This window comes from Perca fluviatilis, chromosome 17 (genome assembly GCF_010015445.1).
Source record: "Perca fluviatilis chromosome 17, GENO_Pfluv_1.0, whole genome shotgun sequence".
Classification (NCBI taxonomy): Eukaryota; Metazoa; Chordata; class Actinopteri; order Perciformes; family Percidae; genus Perca; species Perca fluviatilis.
Window position 1 is genome coordinate 5,833,674 of NC_053128.1, and position 24,071 is coordinate 5,857,744.

A 24,071-nucleotide genomic window follows, 5' to 3' on the forward strand; every position below is an offset into this window, starting at 1 on the left:
GTTATTCTCTTATCTGCTGCTGATACGGAGAAGAAACATCACAAACATCTGCTGCCTCTGCATGTTGTAACTTTTAAAGTCAGTGGCATCTTGAATGTGTTTTGGTTTGTTGGTGTTCAGGGAATGAATGTTTCCTCATTAAAACAAAGGCAAACAACCATCAATTTAGAGCCATCATTTCTCTGTTATACATAGTCAGTCAAGTTAGTTGCAGGAAGATAGTGTTTTAGCTTTGACCTCGGTGAAACATATTCTGCAGCTATAATGTACAATGTTGGAAGTCATTTTTTCCTCTAAGTTCTAAAGTTGGAACAGATCTTTGCTTTTGTTACTGTTGCCATTCCTGAAAATGAGTATATTTAGTTTTGAGGCTTTGTTGTCCAGGTCATGGCAGCATTGGGTTCAACCTTGGATGTAGCTGGATAGCTAGCTAGCTGTGTAGGAAGATGACGTCCCCATTCTTATAATTGTTTCGAATGCTTCTCCAACCAGGGAACTCAATGAACAGACGACCAGATTCATTTGAATTTGCAGGAGGTCTGGAAACAGGCAAGAGTGATGATGTAACATGGGTAAAAATAAGATCTCCTGTTGACTAAGTGTTAGTCTATATCCTTGATGTTCCACTTCCGGGATTGCTCCGGTGCCGCAGGAAATTCCGCCCGATGCATGTATTTTGCATTTCCTTCAGCTTTCTTTGTGATGGAATTTTAAATTCGGTGGATTAATGAGGACTATGATTGACTGCTCCTCAGATCTCCGCAGGGTAAATTAAGACAGCTAGCTAGACCATCTGTCAAATCTGAGTTTTCTCTCCCACAACTATTTTGCAGCAGCTCTGTGCAGAGTTTAGTTTATGACGATTCTGATTGGTTTAAAGAAATGGCATTAAACCAGAGCATGTTTTCCTCCCATCCCCGAATGCTATGTGGAGTAGCCAGATCCTTCAGCGCGCTTTGGAGGAAGGTCTGGCAAAGACTAACTAAGTGTTGAAGTTAGAGGGTGTTGGCATTGTCAGCCAGGACAGGAGAGACCAGACAAACTGGATCCATGTTTCTCAACAGTGTGGAAAGAACCACATCCACAGTGACTGTTTCATAAAACTTCACTACACAGACGGATCATAGAAGAACTGTGGATTAATAAAAAACATTACTGATCTTAGTTGTAAAACCAACTGGATAAAGGTTTTCAATTTCCACATGATTAAGAGGCTGAAGTCTCTGTCCAGAGGACATATGTGACTCTTATTTTTTTTACTGTCTTTCCTTCTAACCATAGCAGATGAATGTGCATATCAGTGTGTGACAGACAGATGGCTTCCTGCAGTCTAAACAGCTAAACAACACTGACACCTAGTGGCCAGAGTTGGATAGAAATACAGCATCAACATGAACTTTTATTGTGAACTTCTTATGATAGAGGCCCCTCCCAATCTGACTGTTTTTTTATTTAAATTCATATTTTCATATCAAAAAGTGTAAAAAAGTTTGAATGTTTAAGAGGCTGTACTTGAGGGAAACTCTGGATTAGTTTTTAAACTTGTACATTATCCTGCTCTTTATAGCTTCATTAATTTTCCTTTTCTGTTGCATTCTATGTGATTCTCTTTCCTTTTGCTCTATTACTGAGCTTGAAAAATATATCTCCTCTTGGCCATAAGCAGCAGCAGTGTAAACATCAAATTAATAAACAGATCTTGAGAAAATAGCAATTCAAATAATTTTCTAAATTAAAATTTAGGTTAGAGAGATAGACTTTTATTGATCCCACAATGGGGAGATTTACTTGTCACAGCAGCTAAATGAAGCACAACAAATAAGAAAATACACATTAAATATAAATAGCATAGAAAAATACACAACGAATAAAATAGGAAATAAAGAAAATTAGGAGAGAGTAGTAACGGTACACTAAAAACACATTTATTTACAGGTGGAGAGAATATATATACAGATGACTATACAGATGAATATGAAATGGCATATTGATTGTTAAAATAATGTTCCCTTCAAAGAATCCAAGATGGCGTCTGTGATCCTGCTCAGAGCCCAGTGACGAATCGAGGGAAGGAGACGGATCTGGATGAGGATGGGAAAGACCTTAACACCAGGAAGGTAAACAATGTATTTCTTATGAAGCTCTTCACTCATATTATTGTTTTTATTGTTATTATTATCATTATTATTATTAGTTAATATATTCTATCCACTTTCTCACCCTGTTTACTAGGTGGAGCTGTGTGAAGCTCTGAGGTGCAGTGTGGCTGCTCTGCGGCAGGAGAAAGAGGTGCTGTGTGAGGAGGAGAGATGTCACCAGGCGCTGGGGGCAAGCATTGAAACACTGGTGCTGGAACGCCTCAAACCCAACGAGAGGGATAAGTACAGCATGTTCATTGGTACGACATCTGACTGTCTGCTTCTGTAAAAAAAACAATTAAAAACTACCAATAACAACAATTATTTTATCAATATTCAGTGACTACAGCTTCGATGTTTTTTTTGGTTATATACCTGCAGTGTGTCAGAAACTCAGATGTTGACCTGGTTGTATTTGCAGGAGATCTGGAGAAGATCGTGAACCTGCTGCTGTCTCTGTGCAGCCGGCTGTCGAGGATCAACAGATCTCTGCACACTCTGGAAAGAGAGGAGCTGACGCAGGAGGACATGGCAGACGAGAGGGTAAGACAGGACAGAATCTACATGTCTGACACTGGAGTGTTTACTTCTCCGTGAGCCTATTTACCTGCCCATCCACCTGTAACTGTGTATTACACAGGACTCGTATTATTTGGGTTTAAGGTCTCCTGTGACTTTAATAACTGCAGGTCGTTTGTGCTTTTGATCCCATGCAAATCTGCTATGGCTCTACAGTAAATATACATACAGTATATGAAGTATTCTAGTTATTAGAAATCATTATCAATTTCAATTTTATTTATAGTGTCAAATCACAACATGAGTTATTTCAGGACTCTTTACAGATAGAATGCACTCTATAATTTACCAAGACCTACCAATCCCCCCCCAGAGCAAGCATTTTGTTCAACAGAGGCAAGGAAAAACTTCCTTTTTACAGGCAGAAACCCCGGACAGACCCTGATGCTTGGTGGCAGGCTTGTGCACCATTTAGAATTGAATTGAGAATGGCTCCTAAATTCCAATTAAATTCTTGAATTTGAATTGAATTTGAATTGATGTCAAAAACAGGATCTAGAATTAAAGGAAGCAGAATTATAATTCAATAAAAATTCAAAGAAATTCATATACATAATTTAAGTGAAGTGTTTAACAATGAAGCTTTATAATATATGTCAGATATGATTGCATTACATATTCTATAAATTATATTAGTTTAAACTATTTGTACAGATTACATTAACTGGAAATGTTTTTCCCCAAGCAATGAATGTTAAAAGCTCTAGTCACAGAACAAATAATTAAGTTTGATGAAGTATTTAAAACAATTTGAGGTGGACATTTGTTTGAAAGCTTCATTTCTACACAATTTGATGGTTAACACTGGACTTTTTAAGTTTCAGAAGTCCCTTACTCACTTCAGATTAAAAACGTTTATAGATTTTACACCTGTAATAACAGCGATATGGAAAATAATAGCAGGCCTAAAAGGTTAACTGTAGTTCATTTTGAAGAACCAATTCCAACAAGAACACCTGGAAACCACAGAGCCATATGCAAGCACTGCAGTGCTCCAGTCTGTGGCTCCATCAAGGCTACTTCAAATTTCAAAAAGCATCTACAAGTAAGTTAACAAACAGACAGTCTTTTATTTTGAAAACCATCTCTTGATGGTATTATGCCTCTGATATTTGATATCATCAGTGTTGGGGTCACTACTCAAGAACGTGTAAAACACATTATTCAATAAAAAAAAAAAAACATAATGTATTAAAGCTGCAAGCAGTGTTGGACGGGCCCTCGCTCTTCTGCACACATCGGGGTTACTGGCGCACGCCAATCCACATGGCCCTGCATTTGCGCAACCGTCAGACACAGCGTTTGAGATGGTGCATTTCAAAAGTGGTACCAAGTGTAGGGGGTTGGGATAACCATCATCAACAACAAAGGAACTCTCTGCTGAGTTCAACGATACCTCACACAAGAATCTACCTTAAATGGGTCACCCCCGGCAGTCTAAAACTATAGCAGCATAACTTAGAGCTGGGCAAACCAAGGCAAACCTGAGTCAGCCTACAAAGGGTTGGTAGATGAATCCGACGACTATGAAGAGAAGCAGAGAAATGAAGTCACCATGTGTAATCTCAGTTCATGTCATGTGGTTTGAAAGGCAGTTATGGACAGATTGTCGTGGTAACAACTTGCTAACATTCACATCACCACACACCCTAAAGACAGCAGTCATTAGTTAACTGGGTGTTACTAAAGTTGAGGCACAGTTTTATGGTAGCTGGTTCATGATTAAAATTACTTTAAGTAAGAATTTTGTGTAGTTACACTAAATGATGGACTTTGGCTGAGACAAGGATATTCTGGGGGAAAAGCATGTTAAAGTGATGGTTCGGAGTCATGTTGTTGTTGTTGTTGTTGTTGTTGTTGTTGCTGCTGACGCTATGCTATGATACAACAAAAATATTTATTAATTTAATGATTAAATAAGGTAATGTCTTCAAACTTACCTCAATTATTACTTGTCTCCTGCTAGTTATACTTACTTAAAAAAAAAAGTTAAATTAAAAAATATTTTTGTTGTATCTCTTTTCGGTGTTGTAATTTGTGTAATAGCACTCGTCTTACAGCAGCAACAACAGCAGAGAGCAGAAGCCAGCAGGCAAGTGTTATTTACATAAACTTCTGGTGTACTTACAAACTTTCCAATCCATCGTTTTATGAGTTTTACGTTTGGTATCATTTCGGGCATTATTAGTGGGGTCATTTACGAGATACATCACTGGATCCGTTAGCCCCTGCGCTAAGCTATTCAGCTGATAACGCTACTCTACGCTAATTCTCCTAATGTTCGACCCAGGTGAAAAAAGCTTCTGGGGGGGTGTTTGGCTCGAGGTCATGGTGCAAAGGACCCTAGGGTGAAATTACTCCGAACCATCACTTTAAGAAAAGTTATGCAAATTTTTTCACGTGTTATGCTACGAATGTCATGCAACACAAGTGATCAGTGTGCCTGCAGTGCTGAGTACGAACAGTGAATGAGAACAGCCTGCCCGTTAAGCCATGATAGTGTGACAGTGAGCCAGCATGCACAATACCAGGACCCTGACACTGAAGCAAGTTATTGGAATTTAACCATCATTTATTTACCTGTGCTTCCAACTGTGACATGTCAAAATGTCCACTGTTAAAACGTTTGTTTTGTGCCAGTCCATTCAGGAAGTGGACCCAAGTGACTGCCTATAATCCTAGAACCACACTGCTGCTGTTTGAAATTTGCAGTTGTAGTCCATTTAGATGTTGACATGAACATTTGAAAGTATTAGTAATAAACGAGATTGTGTATAAACTGATAAATATTTTGTTGTCATCTCCTCCCGTTCAGGACTCCCTCTATCACAAACGCTCTCTGCTCCTTGGTCAAACCGAAGACGCCTGGGAGCTGAAGGAGAACTTGGACCGGCGGCAGCGCGTGGTCCATGCCATTCTGTCTGGCTACCTCACAGAATTGCAGCTACAGGACTACCGCCGCTTTGTCAGCACCAAACCCTCCCTTCTGATTCGCCAGCGGCACCTCGACGACCTCATACGGCAGGGGGAGGAGCAGCTGACGCGATTGGCCGAGAGCCTGCCGCAGGAGCAGGCGGAGGCTCACGGTTGGTTGAGAGGGAATTTATTCTCATCATCAAGCCTGGCCCACTGCTCTTTTCCACCCTCTGCTATTCCAGGCCCCGCCCACTTAGTCAGGTCCACCACTGTGACATCACTGTAATGTCACGGACAGGTCACTAATATGAGTGGCAGTGAAGGATGGGGAAAGAAGAAGAGACAATTGGCTCCCTAAAAACTCACTTTGAGCTTGAGTGATGCTCTAAATTGAAGGAGCTTTACACAAAGGAATATTGGGCCTGTTCACACTGAAACAACTATGTAGATTTTGCATATGAAGAAGAAAAGCCTTTAATGTGCCTCATTCTGTCCACACTCAATTGTAGGTTACACCTCTGTCCACCTCACCATCAGCAACCAGCGCTGTTTGGACTAAACTGACTGCTGCCAACATTTTTAATGATCCTCTGATCTGAAAGGTGATTTCAAAGGGCCATAAGGTGTTTTCAGGTTGGAATTTCATTGTCAAATATTTCCAAGGACAATTCCATTGTTATGGGTAATTCCCTGCAGTTTTCCAGCTCTTATGTTAAAAATAATTGATATTTTTGCTTTCAATATCTAAATATTCTAAATATCTTTCTCAGTAACGACGAGAGCAGCGATTTAAATCTGTAAATGTAAAGTTCAGCCTCAATTTATGTTCCATTTTCCAGATTCCAGATTGGAAAGCCAGAGGACCTCAATGTCCTCAGTAGTAGTTTCGGCCCTGCATTCACCTATATAACATGAGAACTTTTTCAGCTGTAACTTTTCAGCTGTAAACTCCAAATGGGTTTAATTAAACTGACCGTAATCCTGGTGCAGACAGGTTAGCAGCCTGAATTAAAAGTAAAAAGATAGAAAATTAATTTTAAAAGTCAGCGAAAAGTCAGAACACTCTGGAATTGTCCTTTGATAACCCTGATGGTGCTTTCAGGAACATCAAACATTTAGACCTTCCTCCAGGGACTCTTTATTTCTACTGACAAGACCAAGTGAGCAGGTGTTTTATCTCCCAAAGACAAAATGCCATAATTTTAAGAATAATAATATTGTCATCTTGTCAAACATTTCAGAAATTGTTTGAAGACCAGGTCAGCTTTCGCACATGTACAGTCAACTTATAAAAATACATTAACACCAAAAGTGGAGGGACGCTGTTTTTATTTTACCACTACAAAAATAATGAAAACTCTCAGAAACTGAGTGCACAGATCCTGAACGGTAGCTCTTCTGGTTACTGTCACATGAGACTGTAATACTACTACTGTCACTACTGTCTGTATGTCTGGAGCTTGTTGCACTTTTTGCTGTAGCAGCTTGACTACTGTTTGCTTCAGAATTTTCACTGAATGATACACATTGTTCTACTTCTGCCTTTTTGAAAGTTGATGTGTTGAAACATTTGATGTCAAAAAAATGGAGAAGTTTATATTCCAAAGATGGATGACTTGTTTGCACACATCAACTTGTATTAATTTTGGATTTGAGGTTGTGTTTGGGCCAAAAATATCAATTCTTTTTTTTTGAGTTTTTTACAACCACCACCATTACTCTAACTTCTGAATAATCTCTCAGTCAGTGACTGATTAATTGGTCAGATATTTCACACATGAAATGTCAAGAACAACAAATGCCACAATTTACTATACCAAAAGATATTAAATGTATAAAGAAAATTGAAAATAAGCAACAATTAAAACATTTATCTACCCTGGAAATCCAGAGTTCTCACGAGAGCACAATTTGAATTTGCTCAGCGAGTCACTCTGGCATTCAGTAATGATGCTCATTAACTATGCCCTTGTAGCCAAGCTGCACCAATCACATCGGTGTATCTGATATAGGCGGGCCAGGGGCAGATGACGACAGCGCTGCGATGTCAGAGTCATTAATTAAACATTGCAAGATGGCTACGGATGAACACCAGTTGTTTGAAACAGCTTTGGCCGCTACAATGAACGAGTTAGACTTGGCTTTTTATCTAAAAGAGGAACAGAAGATGGCGTTCGAAGGATGTTTTTGCTATTTTGCCGACCGGATACGGCAAGAGTTTAATCTACCAGTTAGCTCCACTGGTAGCTAAGCGTATGGGGCTTTGGTCGTAGTTTTCCAATTGCGTGCAGTGAGATTTTCAAATGCATGCTTGGTGCCACCCCTCGAATTGGGCCATTTTCATTACTCATTGCCAGACCCTTAATCTTTTGGATTTGGGTCTGGATTTCTAGGCTAACATTTATCAGCATTGTCGTTGAAATTGCTGATAATTGTTTTGTCAATCACCAAATTCATAAACATACAGCTCTCAAAGTTGGCCCTTCCCCTCCGGCTCAATGAGCCAGAGAGAAAGAGAGAGCAGTGGTGGTGGAGCGAGTTAGAGAGTGAATGAAGAGAGGGAGCGCCATACAAGTCAGAGGAATAAAACATTATTTTCTGAGTGTTCCCGTGATGACGTCACTATGACATCGTCAGGGTTATAGACTTCTCCTACAGATCCACAGTAGACATTACACAAATGTTTTCACAGGCTGAGTAGAACTGCTCATCACAAGTAAACTAATCGTCTTAATGTGTAAAACTGGTTGATTGCCCCTTTGATCTTATTTTAAGGGGCTATCCTCCTCATGGATTAATAATTGTTGGAATCAGAAAATATTTTTTTATGGTCATCAATTTGTGCGCAGTGGGTAAAGTACATATGAAAAGGAAAAAGGTGCAACGTCAAGACAATGCAAACAATAAAATGATAATATAGTAATAATTGTAGTAATAAGTGTTGCACCATCTTCTTTTCTCTTACTCTTTTTAAGTCACAGTCATAAAAATATCACTTCTGAAGTTATTAATTTGCTTGGCATTTTTTACCTTCATTTGAGAGTGCACTGTCCTCTCTGGGCAGTAGTTTACCACAGAAAACATTTTCCACTTTAGATCAACTCTTATGTCTGCCAATGAAGGATCAGGATTATATTTGAGTCACATCAGTTTATCCATGTAGCAGGTGCTATTTGGCTTCCCTTCAGTTCAATTTATCTGGTGACTCTAACATGGTTCAAATAGTTAAAGTACTGATCAGCTTTTTACCTGTTTCATTCTACACCAACAGTACATGTTTCCTTTTACTGTTATAGTTTTTAGAGCACCTTTTAAATATTGTGTTTGTCATATTCTCTAAACATTACACCACACAATAACCAAGGTTTTACTGTTCATTATTGTTTGTACATGTTATTTTCAGAAGGAAATTCAATGTTGGCTTTATGAAAGAAGGACAATTAAAGAACAGCTCTTATTTTTTGCAAAATAAATGTATTTTGTAAATTACTTTGAAAACACACACACACACACAATGGAGGGACAGATAATTGGCTGCTTTTTCTGTACAGTAAACAAATATAAATATGTTGCCATGCATACATGCATTATCTTACATTATTATAGTTTTTGTCAGTCAGTCATTAGAAACTTTGTTCAGGAATGAAAACTCTTGCAATCATTGGGAAAACACTTCTCTTCAAAATGCAAAACACTATCTGAAATTGGCAACACACCCATAGACACAGAAGTGTTTTGCAGAATTGCAAACGAAGTGCAAAGCAGATAACATGTCTGTACATTTGGTGCCTTTGTTTAAGGCCTGGTTACAAAAGGTTGAAGTTAAGCTACGTTACAACTAGCTGTTATTACAACACATATGCACAAATAATCACAGACAACTGCTCTTTAAAGGTACTATAAGGTTTATTTAACATTAGCAATATCTATCAATAATCAATAGTCCTTCAATCAACAAAAATCCATTATCCAACTACAAGCATAAAGGCAAACCAACCAAGCAGGTCTGTGTGTGTAATGGAGAATTGACAACTAGGACTGTAACTGTAGCTAGTTGGGAATAGGTGATCGCTGTGGTGAATGCAGTCAAATGCTCTGATGCTCTAAAGTGTGTGTGTTCAATTTTCTGATCATAGTCATACTGAGAAATACAGAGAGAGTTTTGTGAAACTGATGGTCTTAATAAGCTTTGTAGCAACTCATTTGGCAATGGCTTGAATGTAACGGACGTTGATTAATATCACAAAGTTACACACTAAAGCTTTAAAATTCAGTTGACAATTAATGGAAACACAGCTAGTGTTGTGTTTACAGCTTGTGTTTTCTGCCCCCAAGCGGCCACAAAAATGATTGCTGGTGTAAATCTGCATACAGCTGTTATTTATATAAACTCAGAAAAAATAGAAACGCCCCGTTTTCAGGACACTATTTTAAAGATACTTTTGTAAAAATCAAAATAACTTTAGAGATCTTCATTGTAAAGGGTTTAAACAATGTTTTCCATGCTTTTTCAATGAACCATAAACAATTAATGAACATGCACATGTTGAATGGTTGAAAAGGTAACAGCTTAAGGGCGGTGGGTAATTAAGGTCACAGTTATAAGAAAATTAGGAAAGTAAAGAAACCTTTCTACTGACTCAGGGTCCCTGCTAATCTGCATGATTGTGCCTTAGGCATGGTGCAAGGAGGCATGAGGACAGCAGATGTGGCCAGGGCAATACATCGGAATGTCCCTACTGTGAGACGCCTAAAACAGCGCTACAGGGGGACAGGAAGCACAGCTGATCGTCCTCGCAGTGGCAGACCACGTGTAACAACACCTGCATAGGATCGGTACATCTGAATATCACACCTGGTGCAGGATGGCAACAACAACCGCAAGAACTGGCCAGTATGGTGCAGTACATGAAGAGATGCACTGCAGTACAGCTGGTGGCCAAACCAGATACTGAGGGCTACTTTTGATTTTGACCCACCCTTTGTTCAGGGACACATTATTCCATTTCTGTTAGTCACATGTCTGTGAAAATTGTTCAGTTTATGTCTTAGTTGTTAAATCTTTTAATGTTCATACAAATATTTGCATATGTTAAGTTTGCTTAAAATATAAAAGCAGTTAAAAGTGACCGGACGTTTCTTTTTTTTGCTGAGAATATTAACAAGGGATCAAATGGCCTTGTGTATGCAATGTAATGCGTTATCATATCACAAAAAAAACATTAAAATCAATCATTTTGTATGGGGCTTTTTTTTGTCTTTTGGCATTTTTGCCTTGATAGTAAGTAAAGACAGACTGGAAATGGGAAGAGAGAAGGGGTTATGACATGCAACAAAGGTCTCAAGCCTGCAATAAAACCAGGATATTGCGGTAATATGGCGCAGTAATGCCCTGTAACCACTCAGCTACCAAGTTGCTCCTTTAGTGGTCATTTGTAACTGCTTTGGAGGGCACTGACAACAACATCCTGCTGATTGGGGTCAGATCAAAAAACACTTACATGGCTTTGGAAGGAAATCATTCAAAGATTTTTCATTTCTTTATTAGGATTTATTGAATGTGAACCGTGGTAGTGCTAAACAAGCAGCAACTTCCAGGCCTGAAAAGTTAAGCCAATGCGGAAGTGCCTTAAACCTGAATCTCATTTCTAGCAAGGGGCGACTCCAATGGCTCCAAAAAGAAGTCTGTTTCCATCGAAGTCTATGGGGAAATGATCCTACTTCTCACTAGATTTATTAACTCAGTAAACCTTTTACCCTCTCTCCCTATGTGTTTTCACTTCATCAAAGTTGAATGGAACATTTTGGTTGACTAACAATGTCTGGGTTAGTGTTCAGTAGCACCTTGTCAACCAACGCTAGCTAGCTGGTGCTAGCATTAGCTGGTGCTAGCATTAGCTGGTAACTTAACCCTCCTGTTGTCCTTGGGTTAAATTTGACCCATTTTTCAAGTTTCTATATCAGAAATTTTGGGTTTCTTTCAACCAAATTGTCAAAAAAAAAACATGTGGATGGTTCTATACAACGCTCTTCACAAGTAGGCTAGATTAAATTATCAGTTCACTATCAGTATTTTATTTAATTTCATAGCATTTGAAAATATATTTTAATAAGTGGAAAAAAGTGACAAAAATGTCCAAAATAAGCACAGAAAATTATTGAAAAAAGTGACAAAAATATCAGTGGAAAGTGACAAAATTGTTGAAAAAGCAGTTTTCATTTTAAATGTTGACCTAGAAAAATAAAAAGTTGCATTGTCGATGGGAAGGCAACACAAAGGTTAAGGGAAAGTCTGCCGATTTTCTGTAGGCCTATGACGTACATGCCGACAAAAAGCTCATGAAGGTCCGCGTTTACTCGCGTCAGAAGGGTTGAAAATCAGCAACTTTCCCTCTTTAGCATTTAGCGCAGCGCCATTGAAACTGGCTTAGCAGCGTCATCCTCTCCAGCTACGCCCTTTTCTCCAAATATGATCAATTCTGGCTCCAAAATACTAAGATGGCGACGGCCAAAACTCAAACTGTTTGAAGTTTGAGTTTTGGCCGTCGCAGACAAACCAATGGGTGATGATGTCTCTGATGCTACATCCATTATTTTTGTGTGCTGAACCCACAGATAATTTAAAACAACTCTCTATGCTCCACAGAACCTTTTAGCATCTTTTAGCTCACAGTTTGGGTTTTATGGCCCATATTCTGCTCATTCTCAGTGCGCCATTAACACCTACAATTTTGAAATTCAGTTTGGCTTTAAGTGTAATTGGATAGGACATATTTTACTTGTGTTTTCACTTTTGTATTTTCTTCCCAGCTGATCAAGTTAAAATTATTTTCTGACACATGTAATTGCTTGCGAACATGGTGCCTCCAATAGGCCTACAATACAATACAATACAATATTGTTGCTTAAAGATGGGGACCCACTCTTAAAGCCATTACTCATGCTACTAGTTGTCAAAAACTCCACAGGGTACCTTTACATTTACAAAAACATACTGTAAAACATTTCCAAACTCATTCACATGAGACACCTATAGCCCTAGGCCTAAAGAGTTTTTATTTTATTGCTCATAGAAAATATTAGTAAAATTAATATATGCAGGTGTAAAAGATGAAAAGACAAAAAAGGTAAAAAAAAAATAAAAAAAAAAGGGAGAATGAAAAATTGGTTAGAAATTCATTTTGACATGAACATTTTATTTTTGTTTTCACTTCATATAAAAGCATGTTTTCAGTTACACTGTGTCCATTCTCCTGTAAAAGGTAGCCTATATTTTACTTGTCAAACCGGGGTCAATTACAATAATGCAGTCTTACAAGGATTTACAAGGAAACCTTATCAAACATTAATAAGCAAAAACTAACACATAGGCCTATATTTTAGTTAGTCTATTCTGAATTTATCGGCCAATCAGAAGACTTATTCATGAAGAGACACTTTCAAAAACGTACAAAAGAAACTCATTAAAATACACACACAAAATTGATTCATTGATCATAGCATATGCGATTATTGTGTACATTTAGTTGCTGTGCCAATCACAGTATTTTCTATAGTTTACATCATTCAGACATCCGGGTCTCTGCAGGAATGCAGCAGGTAAATACCTGAGCTGGGCGGAGCTATATTCCTCTGACAGAAACAACTCCGACCTTTGAGACTAGCAGAGAAGTGGAGAGAGACGGAAGGCACAGAATGGCCACAGAATTCAGCCAGGACACGTTGTTATATTTCCTCCAGAGCAGCGGGGGCTCGGTGAAAAACTCGGATCTGCTTCTGCACTTCAGACATTTCATTAGGGACCATGCGGACCAGAAGCGCAACCGGGAGCAATTCAAAAAGTTTGTCAACTCCTTGGCCACCGTTAAACAGATCGATGGCGTCTCCTACGTCATTCTCAGAAAGAAATTCAAAGGACATGTCACCGGCGGCGGCGAAGGGGGCTCTTCCGAGCCGCCGCCGCTTTCTGCCCGAAAGAACGCTGAACCTTCCCCGGAGGACGCCAAACTGAGTCCGGCTTGGAGCACAGAGAAGCCTCGGCAGAAACTGAGGGAGGTGACAACACCCGCCCCGCTGGGAGTCATCCCCGGCAAAACAATTCTGCCTGCGGCTGGCATCGTGCTCAATAACAACAACAACAGCAACATGGAAAGAAATTTAAACCTAAAACAGAAACGGCAGCAGGTAATCAGCACACCTGAACTTTGTGGTAGACCAGCAGCAGCTCAGGCGGTGAGTCAGATCTCAGAGACTGCACAAGTGAAAACCCCCGGTCTGTCTGAGCCTTTTGCCCCAGATCAGTGTAGGCCTACTAAAGCACAGCACAGGGTGGGTTTTGGGCTGCCTCCTGGAATCACACCTGCGGTCGCTGCACTCAGACACCATGGAGAAACCAGCCAGCAGCTCCCAGTCCCAGAAACCCTCAGAGGAAGGGAGGCCTGTCCGCAGCCTGAGGGAGGTCTTCATCAGAAACCTCCTCTTCATCCCATCAGTCTTCAGCCGCAGGCTTCTCCACGCCACATCAGACTCCGGCAGAGCTACAAATCTGCTGTGTCTTGTGATGAAGATGAGGAGGAAGAGGAGGAGGTCCAAATAAGGCAATGTTCAGCAGGAGGAGCGCGGCCCCTGAGCACCATCTCTGCCTCCTCGCCGTGTATCCTAGACCCACCTGTTTCTCCCTCTGTCGTGTCCTCATCATCAGAAAGGAAGCTCCCTGAGATTTACGTTCAGGATGTGGAAAGGGAAACGATGACCCCTCGTGGCCCAGGCTGGAGCTTGGAGTCAGGGGTAGGGCAGAGAGGACAATGGGCTGGGCCAGGACTGGAACCTGGGTCTGTTTCAGGGGAGTCCACCAGACAAAGTCTGCCTTTAGAGGCAGAGCGCTACATGGCGTCCCCTGACCGAGCTACAGAGGTGGTGCCTCACCATGATGCCCACGCAGACCGCCGATACTCGCAGCCTGCAGGTGTCAGGCAGGGGCCGAATCCAAGCCAAGGGGAGTGGCTGTCATCTAGCCACAGCAGCATCTTCTCCCCCTCATCTGAACCAAAAAACAACCCAAAAAAAAAAAAAAATACTGTTTGGCTCCCCCCCCAAAAAACACCCCCAAAAAAAAAAAAATTTTCTTTTTTTTTTGAAAAGGAGGAGGTCCAAATAAGGCAGTGTTCAGCAGGAGGAGCGCGGTCCCTGAACACTCCTCTCAGTGACATGGGGAGGGCCATCTCTGCCTCCTCGCCGTGTATCTTAGACCCACCTGTTTCTCCCTCTGTCGTGTCCTCCTCTTCATCCTCATCATCAGAAAGGAAGCTCCCTGAGAATTACGTTCAGGATGTGGAAAGGGCAACGATGAACCCTCGTGGCTCAGGCTGGAGCTTGGAGTCAGGGGTAGGGCAGAGAGGACTGGAACCTGGGTCTGTTTCAGGGGAGTCCACCAGACAAAGTCTGCCTTTAGAGGCAGAGCGCTACATGGCGTCCCCTGACCGAGCTACAGAGGTGGTGCCTCACCATGATGCCCACGCAGACCGCCGATACTCGCAGCCTGCAGGTGTCAGGCAGGGGCCGAATCCAAGCCAAGGGGAGTGGCAGTCATCTAGCCACAGCAGCATCTTCTCCCCCTCATCTGACGCAGGCCCCTCCAAGCCCCCCCCCAGAGGATTGGGGTGTAACAGCAGCTATGACGATCTACAGGCCAGAGCAGGTACAGCAGCAGTCTGTAAGGTTAAGTCTGGTGATATTCTATAATTTCCTTATGTCAGAATCTCTTAAATACCTCTTCATTTTTTAATCGAGAACTATTTGATGAAGAATAACTAAACACAATTATGAATCTGACTAGACAGCCAGTGCCAACTTTTGGTATATTTACTATAATTAATGATATGTGTCAGTCAGTCCCAAAAACAATTTTAGATTGATAACTTAAAATGGACAAGCTTTGAGCAGAAAACAGTATAAAAATGCTGCAGAATTTCCCTTTTTAATTCTGCTGTGTCAACAGGTGAGACTGGGGGCGGGTCTAAAATCCAGGAAGCATTGGAGCGAGCCCAAGGGGAAAAGTTGGCGTCTGTGACACATCGTGCCAACAGTAAAACAACGGCGCCTTGGCATAATTCTACAGGCCGTCTCCATGACGACCAGGAGCCCACAGCTCGTTTGTCACCGTTCCATTACTCCTCCGACTATCTCCACGACAACCACAACTCTACGCCCAGTATGGCGCCATGGCACCTCTCCACAGGTCGGAGCTAAAGCTTGTAGGACTTAGTTAAAAATCAATTGCTGACATTAGGAGAAAGTTCCATCTGACAGGTCACATCTCTGTGTTCATAAAAGTATCAATATGTGTCAGTCTTTAACAATCTCTAGATTTGAAGATATCTTTTTCATGACTGACATTATAGAGGGGCAACAATACTGACGATATTTACATCGAACCAACTAATGAGTGAGTCAATCCAAATGTTTTGGGAGTTATTTGTGCTCAAACTCCACCTCACAGGTGATATCTACGACCGAGGAGAGGCAGAGTCGAGCGAGGGCTCCACCTCTTCGCCGCCGCCGGGGTTGCACCCGGCAGTCGCCAGGCAGCTCAGCAGCCACTTGCGGAGCAGGATGTGCCGCAGTCTGGGAGCCGATCTCGACCAGCTCTCCCAGGAGGAGTCGAGAGCAGGAGGAGGAAGTGAGGCGGCCAGGCTGAACCGCCTCCACCTCATCTCCTCCTCACTTAGCCTACGCTACAACCTGTCGTCTTCCTCACTGTCGTCCTGTTCCACACCGCCTCGCTGCCAAAGCCTCGCTGACCTGGACGAGGGGGTGAAGTGGAGAGGAGGAGGAGGAGGAGGAGGAGGAGGGAGGAGGAGCTCTCCCATCGCCGCCTCCTCCACTGCTCGTCTTGAAGGCCCCAGTAGACAGGTGAGACTTATAGACAGTAAGCTGTAGCTTTTTAAATGTTCCATTCAAACTGGCTGTATACTCTTGGTATGGTAGTTTAGCTGATAAGAGAGAACAGAGTAACACTAACACTTATCACTCGAAAATGATTTATGGACAAATCTACAGGTATAACAAACTTGCATTCAACATAATGCATAGATTTGAGGTTGGAAAACCAACGTGTGTGTGTGTGTGCGCCTTTCTCAACTTTGTTTTAACTAGTGTCTTGGTGTAAAGTTTATATTTAATTGTTATTGACTGAATCAGTTAGTTGGTCTGGATGAATAATTGAACGTGTGTGTGTGTGTGTGTGTGTGTGTGTGTGTGTGTGTGTGTGTGTGTGTGTGTGTGTGTGTGTGTGTGTGTGTGTGTGTGTGTGTGTGTGTGTGTGTGTGTGTGTGTGTGTGTGTGTGTGTGTGTGTGTGTGTGATCTGCTATTGGATTTTTTTCACGTTTGACATTGAAAGCTTTTTGTTGTTTTTTTCACAAGTTTTCAAAAATCAGATTCCAACTCATAATCAAAATAGTTACCTCTGTGGCAGAGGCTAAGTATTGAATTGAGTAATTACCAAAATGTGTCCACATCAAAGAAAGAAGTGTAGAGTAACAGAAGTTGTCTGGTCATATTCTGAGCCTTGTTTACTTATTCTTTGATAATATATTTCCTGATTAAAATCATAATTTAGAACATTTTAGAGTTATTTTTTTGTGTGAAGACACATTTAAACCCTGATGCAGTAGAGAGATGTGGTTCATTTTGATAAATATAAAAAGCAAACCCAGCTGTAGTTATGATGCACACTGAGATTGACAACTAGCAAAGACCAATCATTTCTGGTCTTAACTTTTTTCAGATTTCTTGCTAACAAAACAAAAACATTTACACATTTTTGTTTTTTTTACACAATATGATAACCCTACTGATTCCCAGGAGGGAGATTGATTAAGTTCTTTGCCCCTGTCATCAGTCAATGGTTCCTCTGGAGCCCAGGGAGCACGCCTGGCTGGTGAAGGGGGCGGCGGGGGCCTGGCCCGACATCTACACCCTGTTCAGGGAGGACTCGTCCCTTCTTAACAAACAAGACTTCATCTCCGGCTTCACCGTGCTGCACTGGATTGCAAAACACGGTGACCACAGAGTCCTCAACACCTTATGGTACGCAGCTAACGGTTAGCTCGGTCAGCTCTAAAACAGGAAGGTTTGGTTCAGGTAGCATTCTGAAACTGGAATACTACAGTACTTTGTGGGCTGTAATAAGTGATGTCTGAGCTGCTTATGTGGATCATTGATATGTTTCTGATGTTTTCTGCATACATGTCAGCCTTAAAGACCTAGTTTGAAGCCCCTCTTGCAGCCTGAGGATGATAAGGTTGACCTCCATTTCCTGTAGCGTCACCATTCGGCCAAGATTTCCTCCACAAGAAATTTCTAAATCAAACTGGGATTGTAAAGAACTTTTCAGATCACGTTCCTGCTGCAAATGAACTGTAGATGTTAATGCCACCTTTAGGACAAACAATGTTTAGCTCCACTACTGGTACGGTTCTAAAATAAATTAAACTATAGAATTTTTCATACAAAATGAATAGGGCATAACTTTGTTTTGTGTCCCACTGCGTTCACTTGGTTGTTGCTGAAAGCTTCAGCTGTATGCAGGCTCAGCTGTGCTTACAGTTAGGCTATCTATCTATCTATCTATCTATCTATCTATCTATCTATCTATCTATCTATCTATCTATCTATCTATCTATCTATCTATCTATCTATCTATCTATCTATTATGTAATGTTTAGCATGTGGCATCAGCATTAACTCAAAGTAGAACTGAGGCTGACTAGATATTCCACTCTATAACAGACAACACGTAGCAAAAAAAAAAAAGAACTGACACAACTTTAACTGAGATGAATTACTGTCAAAAGTTCCTTGTTTTCTCATTTGATTGCTATCTATTTTAATTGTGCAGTGAAAAAACTGACCCAGTCAAAATGCACTTCAATAATATTTTTGAAATTACTGTGTGAGGGATGTAAAAGGTAAACTACTTTAGGCAAAACAGGCACTGATCTGCTCTCTCTGGCTGGGGTTTCAGGTATGGAGTTGAGAAAGCTGGTTTGACCTTCAACATGAATGCCAAGTCAACATGTGGCCACACGCCTCTCCATATTGCTGCCATCCACGGCAACAAGAACATAATGCGGTTGCTGGTTAACAAGTTCAACGCCGATGTGAAGCTGAGGGACACGGCAGGAAAGAAGGCCTGGCAGTACCTGAGCAGCACGGCACAGCCGGAGGTCTTTCAGCTGCTGGGAGCTCCATCACGACCCCCTGGGGGAGGAGATGGAGGAGTTGTGAGAGAAGACCAGGAACCGCGTCAGCAGACCCCCCGCCGTCGGCGGCATCACCTCTCCTTTGCTTCCTCGGGAGAGAGGCCGCTGACCATGTCGGGCACCACGAGGGTCAAAAGGTCCACGTCGATTGCTGCATTCCTCAAACACAAATCGCTGCTGCAGTTTCACGGACATCAATCGGACTCCTCCGTTTAAAAACTCAACTAATGGAGTAAGTCGGATTTCGTTTAGAGAGTTCTTGGTTTACCTGAACAACAGTTTGCTGGACAGCTGGTTTCATAAACACAAACAAGGTTTACGTCTAGGCCTATCCACAGCATGGCCAAAAAGTGGCTAATGATATGCCTCTCTTGTTCCACTGGCAGTTACCCCCCAGAGGCCTATCCTGATTGTATTCATGTGCTGAAATGTTACCATAGTTACCAAATGATTTGGCTTAATATAAACATCACTTCTAAAGAGTCTGGTATTGTAGTTAATGAGTTTGACAGTTTTCACACCACCATATGGACCAGGATTCAATTGAACCAAACTAAACCGGTTAGGTGTGAAAACATCTTAATGCTACCACAGATAACATTTCTCACCGGCATTAAAAAATGATTTGTAACCTTGTCGTTATCTACTGTAATATTGCTACACATAAAATATAGCTTAACGATGATATCATTTTGTATTTAGAATTTTGTCACAAACTAAAAAGCTCACTATACTGACCTTACATGGCTAATATTTAGCTATGGTTAACTCCTCTAGCTTAGCCGTTAGCATAACATCAGCCTTCAAGGAGGCGTTATTATGGAAGCCACGCAACTTCTAGGCAAGACCTGCCCTTCAATAGCATGCCCACACTACTATTGGCCAGGCGTCAATGCTTACGCAATGTAACGTAACCTGATTTGTTCAGGTCCTATCCCCGACCAATCGGCTATCCTAACCTTAACCACTCGAGGTCAATCGAGCTGATTTGTAGGGCGGGACTTGCCTAGAAGTTATGTGGGATCCATAATAACGCTTCAAGGAGTTTAAGAGGCCAGCCAGACCAACATTTACGGTATATCCAGAAAATGTTGGATTACAATGAATTAAAGTGGAATCACCCCAATCACTGGATTCGCTAATACAAAGTAAATCGGAGTCGGAGTTTGTCAGTGGATAGTGGTATGTGATAGTGGCACATGAGTGGCATGCTGTTTATTAGTGACGTATGGCAGTAGATCAGCACCAGGATACCAACAGTGAACCAGCATATGCTACGTAAACTGTAACATACCATTAACCACTTTGCAAATCTTGCTGCCAAATGACAAAACAAAGAACAGGATAGTTGCAGGTCTGCTACATTTACTTCATTGTGGATGTACAAAACTCCTGATTTTAAAGTTAATTCTCAACCGGAAGGCCTTCCCTCTACTGAAGAGGATTAGGGCCACATGAAGAATAAGTCAGTCAGAGTTCTGCAAAGAAACTGACTTTTACCCAGAATTATCGGAGAATAAATTTAACTCCTTAATGATTCTGAATAATCTCAGAATTCTGAGTTTCAAGTCCGATTTCTGACTTTAATTTCAGAACTCCAATACATTTTTTTACACCCAGGATTACATTTCAGGAGACACAGTCATTAGTTTAAAGAGAGCAAGTTTCTCACAGTTGACACTGATTTTATGACAGCAGTTATATGAACCTTTGTTCTTGGTACTTTGTCAGCCTTAGTTTGGATATGTTGCTTGTTCCTGCTGTGGATTAACAGAGCCTACACACTCTGCAGAGCCTTATTTAAAAAGGGATTCCCTCCTTTAGTCCAAAGCCTTGAGCTCGGTCCAGATATCTGCAACAACAGTCAGCTTCTGCCCCTGAGCATTCAGTTTCACTGGATATGAATGCCAAAGAAAAGACTGTCACAAAAATGCGTGCCGGCTTAAAGCAAGAGGTAACTTGCAAGCACTTGCAGAGTGGGTTGTTTTTCAGTGTGATTGTCTGATGTCGTTATGAGAGGACAAAAGAAACGTTTTAGTCTGAAGACAGAGATGATACTGCAGCTTTTTAACACTTGTCACCCACATCTGATCTTTGTTGATATGTATTTTACATTCCTCATACTGTTTCCAAAATGCAGCATGTTTGTTTCTATAAAATTGCACTGAAATTAAATTAAATTTAGGGAGGTAGTGGACAAAACCTCAAACACCTGTACAATGAAATAATATTACACTGCAGTAGGCACTACTTTGTGAAGCTTCACTTTTTGCTGGCACTGAATCAGAGGTGTTTTAAGTTGGTGGGGTGATTTGAAGGTAAGTCTGGTATATTACAACATGGGTCTTATTTTGGTATATTTGTCCATCATTTCTGTCAGTAATAACATTCACCAGCTGAGATGTGTGAATGCAGTGACATCACTTAAGTCTGACAGGTCGAGAAACACGAGCACTGAGATAGTCAGACAGGTTGTGAACAAGCCCCCCATACAAGTTGCAAAAATTACAATCCGTGCAAAAACAAATCGGCATATAACCCTTGTGATAGCACTGTATTTTGTACATGATAAAACAAATGAGATATAATATGTTAAGTAAGCTTTGAACGTGCTGGCAGGTGGATTTTGTTACTGTTGGACAAAGCCAGGATTGCTTCATCCAGGCTCTGTGCTAAGCTAATTGTTTTATATTTATCGTACACATATGAGAGTCGTGTTAATCTTCTCATGTAACTAAAATGTCAAACTATATAACTTGGTGAGTCGTTCAATGTTTTTAGTACTGGTAAAAATGATGGACAAGCTTGTGATGGTGTTGTTTTGGATTGCACTTCATACAGGATTTGTAGTAAGTGGTATAAAACCTGTTGAAACACTAGTACTGTCCCTTAACACTTAACCACAAGGATGAACCTGGTGTGTTTTGCTTTGAACATGATTGTGAACTGAAGTTTACTGTAATGTGATGTTCTACAGTATGTACAGTATTTTTACCACCACTGTTTACACAATGAGTATTTAATGGGTTTCACAGTTGGAGGTTTTGTGGTTTTAAACACATTTTTGTGTGGATGTGAATGACTTGCCACAAGAGGGTTTCTATTCAGTTCCATTCTCATCACACTGGAGCCCCCAAAGAAGACAAAAGGCAGAACAAAGTTAAAAAAAAAATTAACAAACTTAGATAATACTGTCAATTAATTAAATGAAGTGCAAAAAAACCCTGTATATTTCCTTTTAACCTCAATCAGTTGGTACAAATACATAAAATACATTAAAAACGGGCTTGTGATCATAGACTGTAAAAGCTTGTGATCGGATCTCATTTCCCCGCTCTAAATGCAAATAAACATCAAACATAAAGTACATTGTGTGTGTGTGGACATTTACGTTACATTTAAATAAAAAGACAATGGGGGACCTTTTATTGTGAAGAATTTATAGGAAATAAAACATGTCATCCGCTGTTTCACAGCCGCTTCTTTGACCGCTCAGACTTGCCGGCTTCCAAATAGAAACAGCAGAAGTTGTGATGTAAGAACAGCAATGTCTGTAGCCTACCCTATTATATTATATTTGTGAATTTATTACAATTAAACAAGGTTATTGTCCACCCGCGTTTCCCCTGCTACCCACACAGCTGCCTTTTCCAGGCACAGAGCTCCAGAGAGCTGGGGATAAGAGCAGGTGGGTGTGTCAGATCTGAGGGAAGTGTGCAACTGCCCTGATTCTAACTGTGTGCACATTGTTTGCACATGATTGGATTAACTGCAAATGTGTTGTGAAATGTGCACCTCTAAAAGACAACATCAACTGAGTCCTGCATGATTAACCTTACCTTGTCTCCAGTGGCCTTGTTAAGACCTTAATTATTTTAGATTACAGTGTGCTAACATAGTTCTTAATCCAAAATAAAATTGTTCAAAGGACCACAAGTGAACCGGCACAGAAACCTAAGGGCTGGGTAGGACTGGTATTTAGTAATAGAAGTAGTGGTTGGTCTCTGGACTGTGTGCACTGTAAAGCAGTGGTGTAGTCCACGTGATACACAGGTATATATACCCACTAAGAAAGCTCCAGGATTCCCATATACCCACTTAAAAATGCCCAACGACACGCAACAACATACTTTCCATTATATATTTTTTTATATATTTTGAATTGTCATCTGTGTTTTTCTTCTTCACATAGGATAAATTAAGGTATTTCCACCATAAATTGGCGCATAAAAGTGTATCCGAAATACAGGAAATGAAGTTGCTGATGCTCAAAACTTCCCTGGGGGAGGACACCCAGACCCCCCACTATAATACCCCCCCCCTCCCCCAAAGGCAGATTCTGGCCAATATACAGTAGCCTACAGTATACCCACTACAATACATTAGACTACACTACTGCTGTAAAAACACATGGGAACCCCACCTCAGTGACATATGGGTTGTGTTCAGTGGGTCCACCCAGCAGTTGTACCAGTCGGTCTTGTAAATGCAATGTTTTAAAACTGGTAACATGTTCAATCTCTCTAGAGAAACACTGCAGGCTAGAGGACATGTTTGCACATGACTGTGTGTGTGTGTGTGTGTGTGTGTGTGTGTGTGTGTGTGTGTGTGTGTGTGTGTGTGTGTGTGTGTGTGTGTGTGTGTATGTGTGTGCTCTTGTACGCGTGAGAATCAATTTAAGACATAACTTTTTCAGGGCTGGGACCTAAAGATTAGAATCTGATGTTGGTCTAAATATGTCTAAAGTCATTGAGGTCTCTCACTAGTATAGAAATACAAATTTGTGTGCAAGTTTTTGTTTGAACAAGCTCAGCAGGTCTTGTGTGTACATTCTGAAACAGCCGGTTAGACCGGCTGTGTATGTAAGGGTTAATGCCCGACGAGATCCATTGTCAGGTATTCATGGACGACGGCGAGGGGTGAACCGTCCGACGCGCTTATACCATGGTCACGTCCCAAATAACATATTTTTAAAACATTAGTTCATATTTTAATTAGTTTTACAATCGAAATCTAAAGTTTATCCAAACAATAACTCCGTTTCCCTGGTTACGCCTGACGGTTTGACTAATACCTGGAACAATCATTCCCATCCATCAGGTTCTTATGCAATGCAAACGTTGTTCTCTCCACCAGGAATTAGGAAGAACCTTAGATACGACTTGCCACCCTTAG

General features: G+C 41.0%; 2 protein-coding genes across 8 annotated transcripts in view; both read left to right on the top strand.

The window, feature by feature from the left end:
- The window catches only part of shroom3 (shroom family member 3), a 147,079-nt gene extending 137,973 nt beyond the window's left edge, over positions 1-9,106 (top strand). For all 7 annotated transcript variants that reach the window (XM_039779675.1, XM_039779674.1, XM_039779676.1 and 4 more), the window contains 4 exons: positions 2,018-2,117; positions 2,233-2,398; positions 2,560-2,681; positions 5,533-9,106. In XM_039779675.1, coding sequence (XP_039635609.1) covers positions 2,018-2,117; positions 2,233-2,398; positions 2,560-2,681; positions 5,533-5,919 — 775 coding nt within the window. In that variant the 3' untranslated portion in view covers positions 5,920-9,106. The remainder of the gene's footprint in view (positions 1-2,017; positions 2,118-2,232; positions 2,399-2,559; positions 2,682-5,532) is intronic.
- Positions 9,107-13,284: 4,178 nt separating this feature from the next.
- Positions 13,285-22,322, top strand: LOC120545795. Its single transcript, XM_039780381.1, has 6 exons — positions 13,285-14,199; positions 14,773-15,330; positions 15,631-15,870; positions 16,132-16,544; positions 17,534-17,721; positions 18,659-22,322. Exons 1-6 carry the CDS (start codon positions 13,329-13,331, stop codon positions 19,110-19,112), a joined length of 2,724 nt encoding a protein of 907 aa, XP_039636315.1. The 5' UTR covers positions 13,285-13,328; the 3' UTR covers positions 19,113-22,322.
- Positions 22,323-24,071: the final 1,749 nt, after the last annotated feature.

What these genes read in the sequence shown, in the direction of transcription:
- LOC120545795 (XM_039780381.1), top strand. Translation starts at nt 13,329, where the DNA reads ATGGCCACAGAATTCAGCCAGGACACGTTGTTATATTTCCTCCAGAGC. An exon ending in GCCATGGCACCTCTCCACAG is followed by an intron (nt 15,871 to 16,131) that starts GTCGGAGCTAAA and finishes TCCACCTCACAG; the next exon opens with GTGATATCTACGACCGAGGA. An exon ending in TTGAAGGCCCCAGTAGACAG is followed by an intron (nt 16,545 to 17,533) that starts GTGAGACTTATA and finishes CCCTGTCATCAG; the next exon opens with TCAATGGTTCCTCTGGAGCC.